The sequence below is a fragment of the Microcaecilia unicolor genome, chromosome 2, assembly GCF_901765095.1.
Source record: "Microcaecilia unicolor chromosome 2, aMicUni1.1, whole genome shotgun sequence".
Classification (NCBI taxonomy): Eukaryota; Metazoa; Chordata; class Amphibia; order Gymnophiona; family Siphonopidae; genus Microcaecilia; species Microcaecilia unicolor.
Window position 1 is genome coordinate 321,228,114 of NC_044032.1, and position 17,292 is coordinate 321,245,405.

The 17,292-nt window shown below is 45.3% G+C and overlaps 1 protein-coding gene across 1 annotated transcript in view; it reads right to left on the reverse strand.

Annotated features, from left to right (window-relative positions):
- The window catches only part of DNAJA1 (DnaJ heat shock protein family (Hsp40) member A1), a 223,808-nt gene that overhangs the window by 78,011 nt on the left and 128,505 nt on the right, over nucleotides 1-17,292 (reverse strand). Inside the window, 1 exon segment of the mRNA XM_030194332.1 lies at nucleotides 5,169-5,277. Coding sequence (XP_030050192.1) covers nucleotides 5,169-5,277 — 109 coding nt within the window.

A 17,292-nucleotide genomic window follows, 5' to 3' on the forward strand; every position in this document is an offset into this window, starting at 1 on the left:
CATGTTCAAAAATAAAATAAACAAACACGGGCAAAAAAGAGGCCAAAAAAGATTTGGAAAAAAAAAAAAAAAAAAAAAAAAAAAAAGGCCAAAAGCACTCAAAAGCTCAAAACCCAGACATATGAGACACTGAAAAAGCGCAGCTTCTCTTCATGCCGAGAAAACCGCGTTCTCACAGCAGGCAGGAACGCACTTGCATGTGCGCAGTGGAGCACAACTCGCGCTCCACAAAACTCTGTTTTTTGTTTTTAAACTTGGGCATAAATGCCAGATCAAACGATACGGATCTAAAGAGTGCTTATCCTCTGAAAATGTTTAAGCTGTTAAGTGACCATTTTTTCCCGCCCGAGCTGTGAGGTAAGCTTGTGAGTAGTTAGCCTGAAACTCCCCAGGCGCTATCCAGGTAGTGAAAAAGTATTGACAGTTTTAATATTGATCCTTATTCAGTTACTTGTTATTGCCTGTTACTTTTCCATCCGTTTATGGTTCACTGTTCTAATTATGTGACAAAGCTTGTTCTGTTGTACTGACTAAGAATTCTGGTGGTTTGTGTGTTGGGTCTGTGGATGCTTCCCAGGAACTGTGGGACCCCTGGAAAGTGTGGCCCCAGTAACCTTGAAAAAGCTGGGGAATAAACTTGAGTGGGAGACTCGCCCAGAGGCAAGTGGGACCCAGTCGGTGGGGTGGAGGGTGCTAGTATAGCGCATATGCCCAGGTGCAGGCAGGCCTGAGCAGTGCTGAAAGAAAACCTTCTGGTAGAGAGCCAGAGCTAGATGGAGTAGCAGAATATGGCTGCTTGTACCATGTTCACTGATAATGGCAAGTCACAACAGGACTGGAACAAGCAACCCTGGATCTCATGTCCACTCATCTGGCTGCCTGAACCATGAAGCCATGCTTTCCCAATGAAGGAGCTCCACAAAAGTGCTAGCTTTCTATAACCAGGAAAAGGGTGCAAAAGTGCAAAGAGTTTGAAGTGACCCTACATGCAGAGAGTCTAATTCAGTGCCAGTGAGCAGAGCTACTATAGAAAACCAACACTGTGGAGCAAAATGGCAGCTGCCTCAGCCAAAGTATGAATAGCTGGTTAAGGCAAACAATGTGAGAAGGGAAAACATACCCCAGTTGAAACGGAGCCTCAACAGACCCCCAACTAGCCTGGGACTGGACCTTCAAGAGCAGTCCAGCCACTTCCCAGAATGTGCTTCACAAAGCACTGACCACAGCACCAGGAAAAAAACCAGAGCAGGGAATGATGCAAAGTGCAGTAGCCTCAAAAGAATTTAATCTGAAACATTTGCCTCTTAACCAAGGGGCCAGGAGCCCAAGCGAGACCCGAGACCAAACTCCTTTGTAAAGATTCTGAGAAAGGAATACCGCACACACCAGATGTAACCAAGAGACTAGGCAATACTAAGAGAAACCTGGAAAGTGATCACCTGTTCCCAAATCCAAACTCCCACAGTATGATGGGAGTCCAGAGCCCCAAGATGGAGGGAAACCCCCTGTCCTTGGGGTACCATAGGAGTCCCAAAGGATGTGTGCCTGCACTACCTATGGTTTTTTTTTTGAGGCATCGCTGCTCAACAAAAAAAAAAGGGGAGGGGAGGGTGCTCCAAGTGCCCCCTCCAAACAAGGAGAAACAAACGGCCAGGAAAAAGAACTAAGTTGACGAGCAAGAGCTCACGCCAAGCAGCAGCTGCTAGGGACCGCTGCCACCAACAAAGCCAACATGGACAAACGCAGCTAGCCCAGCACTAGGCGAGAAAGAGAGAAAGGGTGCGAAATACATGCCACCAACACTCCAAACCAGGAAAGCTCTGCGTCCCCAAAAAACTGGCTGAGGCACCCAAAAAGCATCCCACAGATCATACAATGCTTGATATAGGCCAAAGAGAAAGTCCCAGGCAACCGGTCATAAAAACTGCCTTCCACTGTAATGACAAGAGTGAGCATCCTATAAACTTAACCCCAGAAACTCCAACCGCTACACAGCCCTAACTGCCTCAAGCAGACAGTGGCAAAGGATGACAGAACCCCAACAACTGAGCCAGATCACCCACTCTGCAAGCTTTTTTTTTTTTTTTTTTTTTTTTTAAATAGCATCCTCACCCCCGGAACAGCTGCCAAGAGGAAAAAAATATATATATACCTATCACTGAACAGAAAGCAGGGAAGAAAGCCCATCCTGTCAGGAAAAGAAAATCAACACTACAGGTCACATTCAATCGCGGAGGCAGCGTGCACCTTGCCTCTGTTTGTTTGGGGGTTTTTTTTTTTTTTAATGGAAAATAAAAACGTGGGAAGCAATAAACAAGGAAAGGGCAGACTCACCCCAGGGCACTGACAGCAGTCCTGTCCCCCACTGTAGCCACAGACATACATCCATCCTCTCCCTCTACAGCCCTGATACTAGGGGCACCAGGTTGTTGTTTTTTTTTTTAAGTTTAAAGTTTAAGTTCCCCAGCTCAGAGGAAGGAGAACAGAAATGGGCAGGAGAGGCAGACGGTGGGGAAGGAAATTGGGATTACCAGGTGTATCCCCTCTCCCCAAAGGCGGCACCGCTCAGCCGCACACCCTCTAGCTCTACTAAACTTGGAGACCCAGAATAGGAGCTATAACCTGATGAGACCAGCCATCCGCCTGCTGGAGATAGCATTCCATCCTATAAAGCAGCTCACTTCAGCGCTCTTTATCTCCACCTACTGGTAGATGGACACCCCACTAGTGTCTGAATTCATCTGCTGCGGACGCTAAGGAATGACAGCTGTGCTCTGTGCTGATCAACCAGAAGCTGCTCCTCAATGTCAGTTAGCCCCAACAAAATGATGCCCCTTCCCATGCTCTCCTGCATCAAACTGCGCACTGACTCTGCCGGAGAGCCCAAAGCCTCCAACATATTTGGATGTTGCACTGAATCCTTAAATGTGCTGTCACCGTCTGTCTGCATCCCGTGGGATTCCTGGCTTGCACGCACTGCAGTGCCCCAACACCATGCAGTGGGTCCCATAGTGGGAACACAACTTAACATATTTAAAATACTGATACCCTAACTCAATCCATAGTGTTCTAGGTGGCTTACAGTAGGCACACTGACAATATTACAAAATGACAATTACAACAAAACAGCAATACATCAAGATCTCCATTTTCATATTTATCTTACTTTTTTAATTGTCTCTGTGGGAGTCGCCATTCACCCCGGCTGTCACCAGCACAGCGAGTCAGAATCCTCCACTACACTAAGTAGAACTTGCAGCCCTCCAAGCTGGCTGCTCCCCCCAACGCTCAGTCTTACCATAGATGAGAAAGGCTTACGGTTGATACCCTGTCCCATGCTCTCCAGGTTATTGTACTGGAAACCAAGGAGAGCTCTACCAGAAACCAAGGAGAGGTGAAGGAAGAGAAGTAAATTTACAGGGCACCACAGACAGGGATGTAAACAGGACCGGTCTTAGGCAGAGGCGACCAAGGCGGCTGCATAGGGCGGTGCGCCTCAACTCTGCCTCACTCCGACCGACCCCCGCTTGGACGACCGCATCATGATCCCGCTCGGCCGCCGCTGCCGCTCCGCTCCCACCACGTTGCGGCACAGTGCCCACCCCCCGCTGAGCCCGCCGTCAGCAGCCTCCTGCCTCCCCGGACCCCAACAGTTGCACCAACGGACCAGACAGACAGTTGCAGCGCCAGCGCGACGGCCCCAGCTCCCGACAGAGAGTTGCAGCGACAGCTCACCCCAGCGTTTCACTTCCCGCTCAATGTCCCGCCTTCTGATGAGGTATTTCCTGTTTGGCGGGCGGGAGTCACTGAGCGGGAAAGCTGCCTGGAGCCTGGTCGGAGGTGAGCCGGTGTGCGAGTGAGTGCGACTTAAAAATAAAGACAAGTGGAGCTCGAGCAAGTTTGTACCACTGCCATTCAAAGGCAAGCCAGGTATGATGATAGTTTTTCTTATAAAGGAAGAAGGAAGTTTCAAACCCATTTTGTACCATTTTAAAGGTAAATACTATTGCAGTAGTCTATTATTCTCCCATCAGTGATTAAGTCAAAATTCAGTGTTTTATGAAGGGCAGTGACAGGAAAAGATCAAGAGGTTAGCTAAAGTGGTGCATGTATGTGAGGGGTGGGAACAGGGGCAAGTGGAGAAAGCTAGTAGTGTCAGACTTTACTGTTAATTTGCCCAAAGTTATTGAAAACCTAAAGAATCCCAAGTGGGCAGACTAAAAATTGTCCATCTAAAGGTACTTGCTAAGCTGGCCAGATCATGTGTATTTAGGAGAATTTGAGTTTCCAAAGCAAATAGCATTGTAGCCTCAAGAAAGAGGGGCGTTTCTCTAACAGCTTAGGAGAGGAAAAGAGCACATATAAAATCCATTTCCAAGGAACCTTTTTAAATTAAAAAATAGGGGAATTTGAAAGTACTGGATCTTTTCTTAGTATTTTTTCCTTTATTCTCCTTTGTTATGAAAATTGGAACTACTACTTGTAGTGGACTTGAACTGAATTTCTGGGGAGGGGGGGAGGGGGGGAGGGGGGAGGGGCTAGGGTGGGGCCCCACCAAATTGGTCTGCACAGGGCCCCGCACTTGCTAAGACCAGCCCTGGATGTAAAGACCTCCAGATACGACACTGCAAACTCAAGCCACCTGCAAAGCTCAACTGGGAACTAGATGACCAACTAGATCAGGAGCAAAATCAGAAGCAGAGGTTAAAAAGTATGGAGACAGAACTGAAAACTGAGCCAAGACATCTCTTGGCATCCAGTGCAGCTCCTCAGTATTTTCTATCTCCACCTGCAGATTGGACACCACTATCCCAAAGGTTCTGGGAATAGTGCAAAGCTACATAAATGAAATTGCCAATTGCCTAAGTAATTAAATGCTGACATCACAACCAAGTGTAACCTGTACAAAGTTGCAGGTGCAGCTCTGGGTGCCTTGCAAGGCAGAACAATGCAAGTCTACCACCTTTTACTGTGATTATAAAGCAATCCCCTATCTGTGAAAATTAAATTTAAAAAAGCAAGAGTTATATAAGACAACATAAAAGTTTGTTTTGTTTTAATTAAAAAAGGTTCAACAGATGCCCAAAAACCCTTCTTCCCCCTCATTTTGATCTCATACTCTCCCCATGGTAAAGGCTAAAATGTGCCAGAACATACACTGCAATCACATACCTTCACATTTGTCACAGATGGTATTCTTTTGTAGGGCCAGTTTCCTTGTTGCACCATTATACAAATCTTCCAGCGTTACTGACAACTGATGAACAACATTTTTACCTGTAAGAGACTCATACTGGTTAATTCACACTATTTAGATTCTAAGTCTGTTTATACTGCATTTCTAAAGTTTAGCAACATTCCCAATTTAAAACCTATTTTTAATTGATGTAGCAACTTAGTACAAAAGGTAAGATTCCTCAAACACCAGCAGTAACTGTTAGAGAAGACAGGCAAGGGCTTCTGCAAACACCCCGAAAACTGAAATAGCCAATACTTTACATCCAACTTCATATCCTAAAAACAAAATCACCACATGCTGTATAGAAGTCCACAGACTACACAGAGCCAAAAAATAAAAAAGCAACTCAACTACATGGTATTATGAGCTCCACATTTACAGCTACAACAGTTACCCACCTGTAACAGCTCTCTGAAGACAACAGGATATATTCTCAGATGTGCAGTGGTCTCCCCATGGTGTGCCCCTACCCCCACAGATGACTTAATGGAAAATTTTATAATACTGTCCAGTAAAGCAAAGTTACTCACCTTGTAGCAGGTGTTCCTTTAAGGATAGAGAGCCAAATATTCTCACAGATGAGTGATATCATCCCACAGATCCCAGTGTAGGCACTAAGAATAGAATTTTCTAGCAGCGTCCCACCGTGTATGCGCAAGTGCCTTTCCGCCCAATGTGCAAGCACAGGTCCCTCAGTCATGTATATAAGCTCCCCTTGGAGTTGTATGCGAGAACACTTGGCCTGCTGTCCTCGAAGAACACCTGCTACAGGTGATTAACTTTGCTTTCTCCGAGGACAAGCATAAGTACATAATAGCCATACCAAGTCAGACCAGTGGTCCATCTAGCCCAGTATCCTGCTTCCAACTGTGGCCAATCCAGGTCACAAGTATCTGGCAAAAATTCGAATAGTAGCAACATTCCATGCTACCAATCCCCGGGCAAGCAGTAGCTTCCCCCAAGTCCATCTCAACAGACTATGAACTCTTCCAAACCTTTTTAAACCCAAATATGCTAATTGTTGTTATTACCACATCCTCCAACGAGTTCCAGAGCTTAACTATTCTTCGAGTGACAAAATATTACCTCCTATTTGTCTTAATGGTATTTTCATTTAAGTTCATTGTGTGTCCCCTGGTCTGTGCACTTTTAAAGTTCTACACCACTCAGGATTTTGTGGACCTTTCCAAAATGAAGAGCCCCAACTTCTTTAGCCCTTCCACATACGAGAAGAGTTCTATCCCCTTTATTATTTTGGTTGCTCTTTGAACCTTTTCTAATTCCGCTTTTTTTTTTTTTTTTTTTTTTTAATACGGTGACCTGAATTGAATGCAATACTCAAGGTGAGGTCGCACCATGCAGCAATGCAATACTCAAGGTGAGGACGCACCATGCAGTGATACAGAGGCACTGTAATATTCTAAGTCTTGTTTTGCATCCTTTTCCTAACAGTTTCTAGCATCCTGTTTGCTTTCTTGGCTGCCGCCACACACTGGGCAGAATCCAGCGTACCATCTACAATGACACCTAGATCTTTTTCTAGAATGCTGAAGGTGGACCCTAATATCGGGTAACTATGATTCAGATTCTTTCCAACGCGTATCACTTGGCAGATGACATTTAAATGTGAACAAATGCAATTTGAATGCCCAGTCTTCCAATTTCCTAAGGGGTCTTCCTGCAATTTTTCACAATCCACATGTGAATTTGACAAATTTGAATAGTTTTGCGTCAGCTGCAAATGTAATCACCTCCATCGTTCCGATTTCCAGATCATTTATAAATATGTTAATCAATAGGAACAAAACAAAACAAAACTTGGAAAAGAAAATAAGATGATACCTTTTTTATTGGACATAACATACATTCTTTGATTAGCTTTCGAAGGTTGCCCTTCTTCGTCAGATCGGAAATAAACAAATGTTGGTAGATGACAGTATATATAAGTGAAACATCAAAGCATTTCAGTGACAGTCTAACAGGATGGGGTGGATAGGTGAGAGACAGGAAGAGGGACAGGTGAGATATGCAAGGAGACAGGAGGGTGACAAAAGCAGTACAATGGGCTAGAAAACCCAGATCTTTAAGTCCTGTCTAGTGGGTGTCAAAGTATTTAATCATTCTGACTTCAAAGGTCTTATGTTCCTGTATTGTTTTAAAGTTCCATTTTAAGATTCTTACCATGAAGTCGCTGGTACAGTGTTCTGGTTTTGTAAAGTGGAGGAGTGGCCTAGTGGTTAGGGTGGTGGACTCTGGTCCTGGGGAACTGAGGAACTGAGTTTGATTCCCACTTCAGGCACAGGCAGCTCCTTGTGACTCTGGGCAAGTCACTTAACCCTCCATTGCCCCAGGTACAAATAAGTACCTGTATATAATACATAAGCCGCATTGAGCCTGCCACGAGTGGGAAAGCGCAGGGTACAAATGTAACAAAAAAAAAAAAAAAAAAAAAAAAGTGCTGCCCCACAGGCCATCTTTATTAGTAGTACTGGCATTTTTCATGTGGTGTCTATGTAAATTAAATCTCTTCTTTAGCATCTGACTGGTTTCTCCAATGTAGCAGTCCTCGTTGCATTTTTTACACTGAATGATATATACCACATTGGAAGATAAGCATGTGAAAGATTCCTTTATGTTGAATATTTTTCCTTTGTGAATGACCATGGGGTACTGTGAAATGTTTCGGCATAGTTCGCAGCTGGATATATTGCAAGGATGTGTGCCATTTTCTTCTTTTTGACTCTGTGTTTGGAACTTACTTCTAATTAGCTTGTGTTTTAAGTTGGGTGGCTGTTGGAAGGCCAGCACTGGTGGGGATGGGAATATCTCTTTCAGTAATTCATCCTCCTGGAGTAGAGGCTGCAGCTCTTTTATGATTTTTCTTACTTTTTCCAGCTCTAGGTTGTATGTCACTATAAGGGGGATTCTGTCTGTGGCTTTTTTTTCTTTTTTCTTTGTACTGTAGCAGATTTTCCCTGGGTGTTTTGAGGGAGGAGGCAATATTCTTGGAGATTATTTTGGGGTTGTAGCCTTTCTGTTTGAAGGATCCAGTCAGGGTCTAAGGGTGTCTGTCCCTGTCCCCTGGGTCAGAGCAGATACGGTGGTATCCTGTGGCTTGGCTGTAAATAATGGATTTTTTTTTGTATGTGAGGGGTGGAAGCTGGAGTTTTGGAGGTAGCTGCATTTGTCTGTGGGTTTCTTGTATATGGATGTTTGTATATATCCATTGCTGATTGAGACTGTGGTGTCCAAAAAATTAACTTTCTGGGGAGTAGTCAATTTTGAATCTGATTTTAGGATGGTATGTATTGAAGGAATTGTAAAATTGTTTCAGAGTTTCTTCCCCATCGGTCCAAAATCATAAAAATGTCATCGATGTACCAGTATTTTAGGGGTTTGGTCTGGTATGTATTCAGAAATGTCTCTTCCAGCTCAGCCATAAAAAGGTTGGCATATTGGGGTGCTGTCCCAGTGCAGATCCCCATGGCACTCCACTATTCACTCTCCTCCATTGAGAAAATGGCCATTTAACCCTACCCTCTGTCCAATAACTAATTCCTAATCCACACAACGTGCAGAGTTAAACTCTTGGAAATTCAAAATTATGCTTTTCTATTTTAGACAGGCAACAAGAGGAAGTTAAGATTTATTAGGAATGTGTTAATGGGAAGACAATACTTTTTTGTGAATATTCTGGTTGTGTGTGTCTTGAGAGTATGCTATTAATGAGATTGGAGTTCCTTTTTTTTTTTTTTTTTTTAACTTATTTTTGTTAACTGCTGTGATCTGTTGAAGCCAGGCGGTATATTAAATTTGGATAATAAAGACATTGCTTCCTATCCCATGAATAATTTTCTCAGGAGTCTCATGAGGAACTTTGTCAAAAGCTTTCTGAAAATCTAGATACTCTCGATCAATCAGCTCACCTTTATCCGCACCTTCAAAGAAATAGAAGCAAATTGGTGAGGAAAGACTTCCCTTGGCTGAACCCATACTGACTCTGCCCCATTAAACCATGTATGTCTATGTGTCCTGTAATTCTTTATAATAGCTTCCACTATTTTACCCAGCACTGAAGTCAGGCTTACTGTCTAATTTCTCAGATCACCCTTGAATCAGATGAGAACCCCTAGCTACCAGGCTTACTGAAAACAGCAATTCTAGGACAACAGGGGCTTGAAACATCCTGTTATTTAATCAGCCTGAAAATTTCAACCTAGTTGTGGAGGGGCAGCCTGGAACAGAACAGAAAAGAAAAGCTGGGCCTAAGGGGGTGGAGTTGGATTCTAGACATCAAATTCTGCATAACTGTTTGACCAAATCGGCTGTCACAGGTATTTGCTCAAGGTGGTATTGGAATGTGAATGTGTGGACAGATGACCACGACACAGCTTTGCAAATCTCTATGGAGGCTGATCTCAAGTGGGCAACCGACAGTCATGGCTCTGACATTATGAGCCTTGACATGACCCTGCATGGGTATAAGTAAAGGAGATGCAATCTGCTAGCTGACAGCAGCCCCTGTCCTGTTTGGTTCAAAAAAAAAAAAAAAAAAAAAAAGGAGTGGCCTATGAGCTTAGTCCGCTCCCAATAGAAGGCTAAGGCTTGCTTGAAGTCCAAGTAATGCAAAACACTTTCACCAGGATGGGCATGCTGTTTTGGGAAAAATGTTGGCAGAACGACCGATTAAGATGGAACTCTGACATTACCTTAAGAAATAACTCGGGTAATATATGGAGAACTATACTATTGCGGTGAAACTTAATTTAGGGTGGATTAGCTACTATGGCCTGAAGCTCACTGACCCTGCGAGCTGAAGTGACTGTCACTACAACACAATTTTCCAGGTCAAATACTTCAGATGACAAATCAAACAGCTCAAAAAGGAGCTTTCATTGGCTGGGTGAGATCCCATGACACAGAGGTCTTCGGGGGTTTTGTTAATAAAGTTCACACGAAGCAAACAACTAAAATTTGTAACAGAGATGGATTTACCTCTTACATGGTGATAAGAACAAGTTGCACAGAAATGAACCCTGACAGAGTTGGTTTTCAAACCAGACTCGGAAAGGTGTAGAAGTACTAAAGAAGTTGAAGTTGCTCTCCGGCAAAACCAAGGATTTGAGTTCTACGCTCTCAACATCCAAGCTGTGAGGGCTAAGGATTTGAAGCTGGGACGCAAAAGAGACCTCTCATTCTGCGTGATGAGGGCTTAACATACACATACACACTCCAGAGGTTAACTCTGGAAGTGGGAACCAGATCTGCCTCAGCCAGTAAGGAACTATGAGGATCATAGTTCCATGATTTAGCTGGAATTTCAGCAAAGTCTTCTCTATAAGAGGAACTGGAGAATAAGCATACAGAAGCCCCCCCCCCCCCCCCCTAACGTAGAAGAAAAGCATCTGACAGTCTGCCATGTGATCTGAGCCAGGAGCAGAACTGGGGAATCTTGAGACAAAGCCAACATGGTTTTAGTGAAGGGAGATATTGCCTCACCAATCTATTACATTTCTTTGGAGGGGTGAACAAACGTGGATAAAGGTGAGCTGGTTGATAGCGTACCTCATGAAAGACTCCAGAAGAAATTGGAAAGACATGGGATAGGAGGTAGTGTCCTATTGTGGATTAAAAACTGGTTAAAGGATAGAAAACAGAGTAGGGTTAAAAGTATTCTCAATGGAAAAGGGTAGATAGTGGGGTTCCCAAGGGGTCTGCGCTGGGACCACTGCCTTTTAACATATTTATAAATGATCTAGAGGGGAGTCACGTGATGCATTGAGAATGGTGGCAGCGTAGCAGCTGAGCTCCGGGGTCCCCGCTTCTCTTTCTCTACAATATAACCAGCTACATATCCCTCTGGAGAGCCAGAATTTCGCTTGAAAGTGTGAGCACCAGGGTGTATGGAACAATTCTTGGTCTCAATGCCGACCAGAACCTCAAAATGGAATGTGAGGGTCGAAAAAGGAAAACTCTCACCGGCGCCCGTGGAGCCCAAAATGGCGGATATTGGGTCTGACCCTCGGGCTGAATTTTCTGAGCGCCAGCAACAGTTGGGACCGTCTTGGAACCACAATTCGAGGCGCTGGCAAGCCAATTGGGGAAGCTAGTTGCGAATATGTCGGAAATATCTAAACATACCCTGGAATTGGAAAAACAGATGTCTGACATAGAGGACACGTGGACGGCTACAATGCCAAACTTAAAAGAGCTGGAAGCGAACTCAGAGCGCAATCTGACAAAATTGAAAATTTGGAGAACAGAGCGCGTCGCTCTAACGTCAGGATTGTCGGTCTCCTGGAATCGGTACCAGAGAAATCTCTTGGGGCTATGCTGGAAAAATGGCTGCAGAATGAATTTGCGCTCTCCGACAGCAGCGGAGTCTTTTGTATAGAACGAGCCCACAGACTCGGGAGGCTGCAAGCAGGGAAGCTGAAGCAGAGGGCTGTTATCATAAAAATACATAATTACATTCATAAGGAGGAGATCATGCAAGGATACAAGGCCAAGAGGGATTCCATAAAATATGAAGGCAGCCCAATTTTGATTTTCCCTGATTACTCAGCAAGCCTACAGGAGAAATGCAGGCGCTTTCACCCAGTGTGTTCTACTCTGGTGGAGAAGAAGATTCGTTTTACATTGACTTATCCAGCGGTGTTAAAGATTCACCTGGCAGGAAAATGTAACTCTTGATTCTGAGAAACTGGCTATAGACTTTGTAAACAGAGAGGTGGTCGAACAGTTCTCTACTTAGTGGACTGGAACACCTATGAGCGGACCAAGCCAGATTCCAAGTGTGTAATTATTTTGGACTCTCGTGTCAAGAGGTAGACGGGGGCTTTGTTAGTGTTTATTATGTTGAATTTATGGTTGTAGAGAGGGGAGCGGGGACCCTAGCATGCGAGTGACTCTCGTGATGACATTGGAGTGTCGTCGGTATCAGGTTTCTGTGGGGGGAGGGGATGATGGGAGGAATAGGGGCCACACGGTGTGGGGATGGAGGGGGAGAGTGCGTAGGGATAGGGGGTTAAAGGGAAAGGCAAAGGGAGGGGGGCGATTGGTTGTGGGAGGGAGGGTGAGCTGCATTAATTTGGACCCTGAGGGTGAGGTACAGCAATGGGTTTTATGGCCTTCTGTTAGTGGGGAAGTTGAAAGGCGCAGTGAATGAGGTTGGGGGAAGGGCTGGGCCCCTGGCCTCGATGACCATCGAACAATAACTTTCTGGGTTGAGTTACAAGGTATGGGGGTCTTCTAAATATAAAATACTAGCGTGGAACATGGGGGGAATTTCCTCCCCGATAAAATGCAAAAACAATCTAACACATTTAAACAGGCTCAAGGTAGATATTGCCTGCCTACAAGAAACCAGACTGTCAGATGAGGAACATCAAAAGTTAGAGGATGTGGGTGGGGCAGGTAGATTATGTAGCCTCGGGAGCGAGAAGAGGGAGAATAGCAATTCTTTAGCATAAACACCTAACTTACTCTTCAGAAACGATCAAGCAGGATGACAATGGAAGGTTTTTGATGGTGAAGCTGTGTCTACAAGGGAGGGAAATATATTTATCAGTGTATGCTCCAACCCCACAAGATCCGGACTTCTTTCCGGATCTTTTAAAATCCTTACTTCCATATCAGGACAAGAAGATAATACTGGCAGGGGATATGAACGCTTTAATGGACCCAGAAGTAGATTGCACGGGGCATAGGAATTTGGGGGTGTCAGGTGGGAATATCCAGGGGATTCTAAAGCCATTTGTTACCTCTCTTGGGTTGCAGGACGCCTGGAGATCTCTTCATCCGGGTGAGAGAGACTATACGCATAGGTCTAGGGCACATGGGACATGGGCTCATTTAGATCATGTGTTTGTGTCCACCTACTATTTAGCATTTCTATAGCGCTACAAAGCGTACGCAGCGCTGCACAAACATAGAAGACAGTCCCTGCTCAAACAGCTTACAATCTAATAGACAAAAAATAAAGCAAACAAATCAATTAATGTGTAGAGGAAAGAGGAGAGGAGGGTAGGTGGAGGCGAGTGGATACAAGTAGTTATGAGTCAAAAGCAATGTTAAAGAGGTGGGCTTTCAATCTAGATTTAAAAATGGTCAAGGATGAGGCAAGACGTAGGGGCTCAGGAAGTCTATTCCAGGCATAGGGCGCAGCAAGACAGAAGGAGCGAAGTCTGGAGTTGGCAGTAGCAGAGAAGGGAACAGATAAGATGGATTTATCCAGGGAACGGAGTGCACGGTAAGGGGTGTAGGGAAGGACGAGTGTGGAGAGATACTGGGGAGCAGCAGAGTGAGTACATTTATAGGTTAGTAGAAGAAGTTTGAACAGGATGCGAAAACGGATAGGGAGCCAGTGAAGCGAGGAGAGGGGTAGTATGAGTAAAGCGACCCTAGCGGAAGACGAGACGGGCAGCAGAGTTTTGAACCGACTGGAGAGGTGACTAAGTGGGAGGCCAGCAAGAAGCAGATTGCAGTAGTCCAAACGAGAGGTGACAAGGGTGTGGATGAGGGTTTTGGTAGAGTGCTCAGAAAGAAAGGGGCGGATTTTACGGATGCTGTAAATAAAGAAACGACAGGTCTTAGCGATCTGCTGGATGTGAGCAGAGAAGGAGAGAGAAGAGTCAAAGATAACCCCAAGGTTTCAAGCTGAGGAGACAGCGAGAATGAGAGCCATCAACAGAAATAGAAAACGGGGGGAGCGGGGAGGTAGGGGAAGAGAAGCTCGGTTTTGGTCATATTTAATGTCAGGTGGCCTTGAGACATCCAGACAGCAATGTCAAACAAGCACGCTGAAACTTTGGTTTGGATGCAAGGTGAGATATCAGGGGTCAAAAGGTAGATTTGGGAGTCATCAGCATACAGATGGTAGGAAAAGCCATGGGATAAGATTAATGAATCAAAGGAAGAAGTGTAGATAGAAAAGAGGAGGAGACCAAGAACAGAACCCTGAGGTACGCCGACAGGCAGAAGTAGAAGAGGATCCACCAGAGTGAACACTAAAGGTGTGGAGGGAGAGGTAGGAAGAGAACCAGGAAAGGACAGAGCCTTGGAATCCAAGTGAGGACAGGGTATTGAGAAGTATGCTGTGATCGACCGGTGTCAAAAGCAGCGGAAAGATCAAGAAGAATGAGGATGGAATATTGACCTCTAGATTTAGCCAGTAATAGGTCATTGGAGACTTTAGTAAGCACAGTTTCGGTTGAGTGGAGAAGGTGAAAACCAGATTGTAGTGGGTCAAGAATAGCATGTGAGGAGAGAAAATCAAGGCAGCAGCGGTGAACAGCACGCTCAAGTAATTTGGAGAGAAAAGGAAGGAGGGAGATGGGTCGGTAATTAGAGGGACAAGTAGGGTCGAGTGATGGCTTCTTAAGGAGAGGTGTGACCACAGCATGTTTAAAGGCAGCAGAGACAGTCGCAGTGGAAAGTGAGAGGTTGAGATGTGACAGATAAAAGGAATAAGAGCAGGAGAGATGGCATTAAGAAGGTGGGTGGGAATGGGATCAGAGGAACAGGTGGTACATTTTGAGGAAGAAAGGAGAAGTGTAGTTTCCTCAATAGTAACTTCAGGAAAGGAGGAAAGGGAATGAGGGGAAGGAGAGAGATGGGAACGGACTAGCGGAGGGAGAGGTGGCGAGGTAGAGAATTCAAGGTTTATCTTTTGAACCTTGTTGTGAAAGAATTCAGCAAGGGTCTGAGGAGATAATGAAGGGGGAGTTGGGGGAGGGGGCACCTTGAGGAGAGAGTTCAATGTGGTGAAGAGAAGTCAAGGGTTAGAGCCAAGAGAGTTAGTCAGTTGGATATAATAATCCTGATTGGCGCGTAAAAGAGCAGATTGGAAGGAGGTCAGCATGAACTTAAAGTGTAAGAAATCAGCAAGGGCCCGAGATTTCCGCCAGAGGCATTCGGCGGAGCGGGTACATGAACATAGGTAGCGGATATTAGAAGTCAGCTAAGGTTGGGGTTTTGTACGCCTTATAGGGCGGGTCATCAAAGGTGCAAGAGTGTCTAAGGCAGAGGATAGAGTATTGTTGTAAGAAGAAACAGCCTCGTTGACAGACGTGGATGGTGCCACAGTCGAGAGGAGGTTTGAAACATGGGAGGATAGAGATGAAGGGTCAATACCATGAAGATTCCTAAATAAATTAGATTAGATAGGACAGGACTGGGAGGGAGGAGATTTAAGTGTGAAAGTTATAAGATGCTGATCAGAGAGGGGAAGATCAGAGACAAGGAAACTAGAGGGTGAACAGTTGGAGGAGAAGATAAGATCAAGACAGTGACCATTTTGATGAGTGGGGGAGGTGGAGCATAGTTGCAGATTAAAGGAGGATGTTAAAGCGAGTAACTTGGAAATATAAGAAGGATCATTAGCAGGAATATTAAAGTCACCAAGGATGAGAGAGGGAGAGGAAGGATCATGGAAGAAGGCAAGCCAGGCATCAAAGTCACTGAGAAAGGATCAAAGGGACTTATGAGGGGGACGATAAATGACTGCTATTCGAAGAGGCAGATAGAGAAAAGGCGGATAGAGTGGACTTCAAAGGAGGAAAAACAGTGAGATTGAGGTGGAAGAAGGGGTTGAAATCTGGAGGAGGGAGAGAGAAGTAATCCAACACCGCCCTCGTGGCCAGCAGGGCAAGGAGTATGTGAAAAAAAAATAACCGCCATAGCAGAGGGCTGCGACTGAAGCAGAGTCATCAGGGCAGAGCCAGGTTTCTGTTATGGCGAGCAGATGGAAGTGATGTGAGATAAAGAGGTTATGAACATATGGGAGTTTTTTGCAGATAGAGCGGGCATTCCAAAGGGCGCAAGAGAAGGGCAGAGGAGGGGTGTAGAGGAATAGTGATGAGGTTACAGAGGGTCAGGTGAGATCTGTAGAGTTGGGATAATAGTTGGTGAGGAGGGCCAGGATTGGGATTGATGTCACCGGCTGAGAGTAAGAGAAGGAGTAAAAGAGAGCGGAGGAGAGTAGGAGAGGTGTGGCCATGAAGGTGTCAAAGGAGAGGTATTTAGGTGGAATGGGGAAGGCAAAATGGAAGGAAGAAAGAGATGAAGATTAAAAGCTAAGAGGGAGGAAGAGGGTAGGAGAGAAGATGAGGTGATGAAGTCGATGGATGGGCAGTGAGTTCCTGTAGTGGAGAGAAGTAGGGGGTGAGGGAAAAGATTAGGAAGGGACAGGAAAAGGAAGAGAATGTGTATAGGGGCCGTAGCGTGATTCAGAATTAGGTATAATTGGGTGAGGTCAGTAGTGACTGGGACAAAATAGATGTAAAGAGACACCTAGAGCGGAGGCCCTGAGTGGATCGGAGTGGACCTGGGAGTCACCCCGGAGAAGGCTGTAAGGATATGCAGATGAGCTGCAAGTCCTCCAAAGCACCTGAAAGGCAGCCGGTGGTAGAGCTGGGCACCTCTCAGCTGAGGAAGGCTTACCAGGGGTTAGGCCGAAGCCAGCATTCCTCCCCCTGAGGGTCGCCTGATCCTAGCCAAAAAGCACCTGGAAACCCTGGCACTTGGAGCGAGGGCCCTGGGAAGATCGGGGTGGACCTGGGAGTCACCCCAGATACAGCTGTGAGGAAATGCTGAAGGGCTCCCTGTTCCCCTGTGTCACGGAAGCCCAAATAGAGCAAGAGGTGATTTCTGATCACTCTCCAGTGTGGATAAACAATGAGGTGTTGGTGGGACATCAGGCAGCAAGAAACTGGAGATTTCCCAGTTATCTTGCAAGAGATATAGATTTTAAAAATTTCCTACAACAAAAATGGGACGAGTTTTCATTGCATAACTAGCAGCATAAACCAGATCCGGGGCTGTTCTGGTGTACTGCCAAGGAAGTAATGAGGGGGGAGGTTATCTCTAATGTAGCCTCGAGGCGCAAAAAAACAGCAGCTAGCATCTTTAACCTGTCGAGCCAGTTACGTAGGGCCAAGCGCACATTTATAAATTTCCCGTCTCACACTAACCAAGATAATTTATCCCTGCAGGTGACCATTAATTCCTTAATTCATGAAGTTATCAATAGAAATCAAACAAAATAAAACATG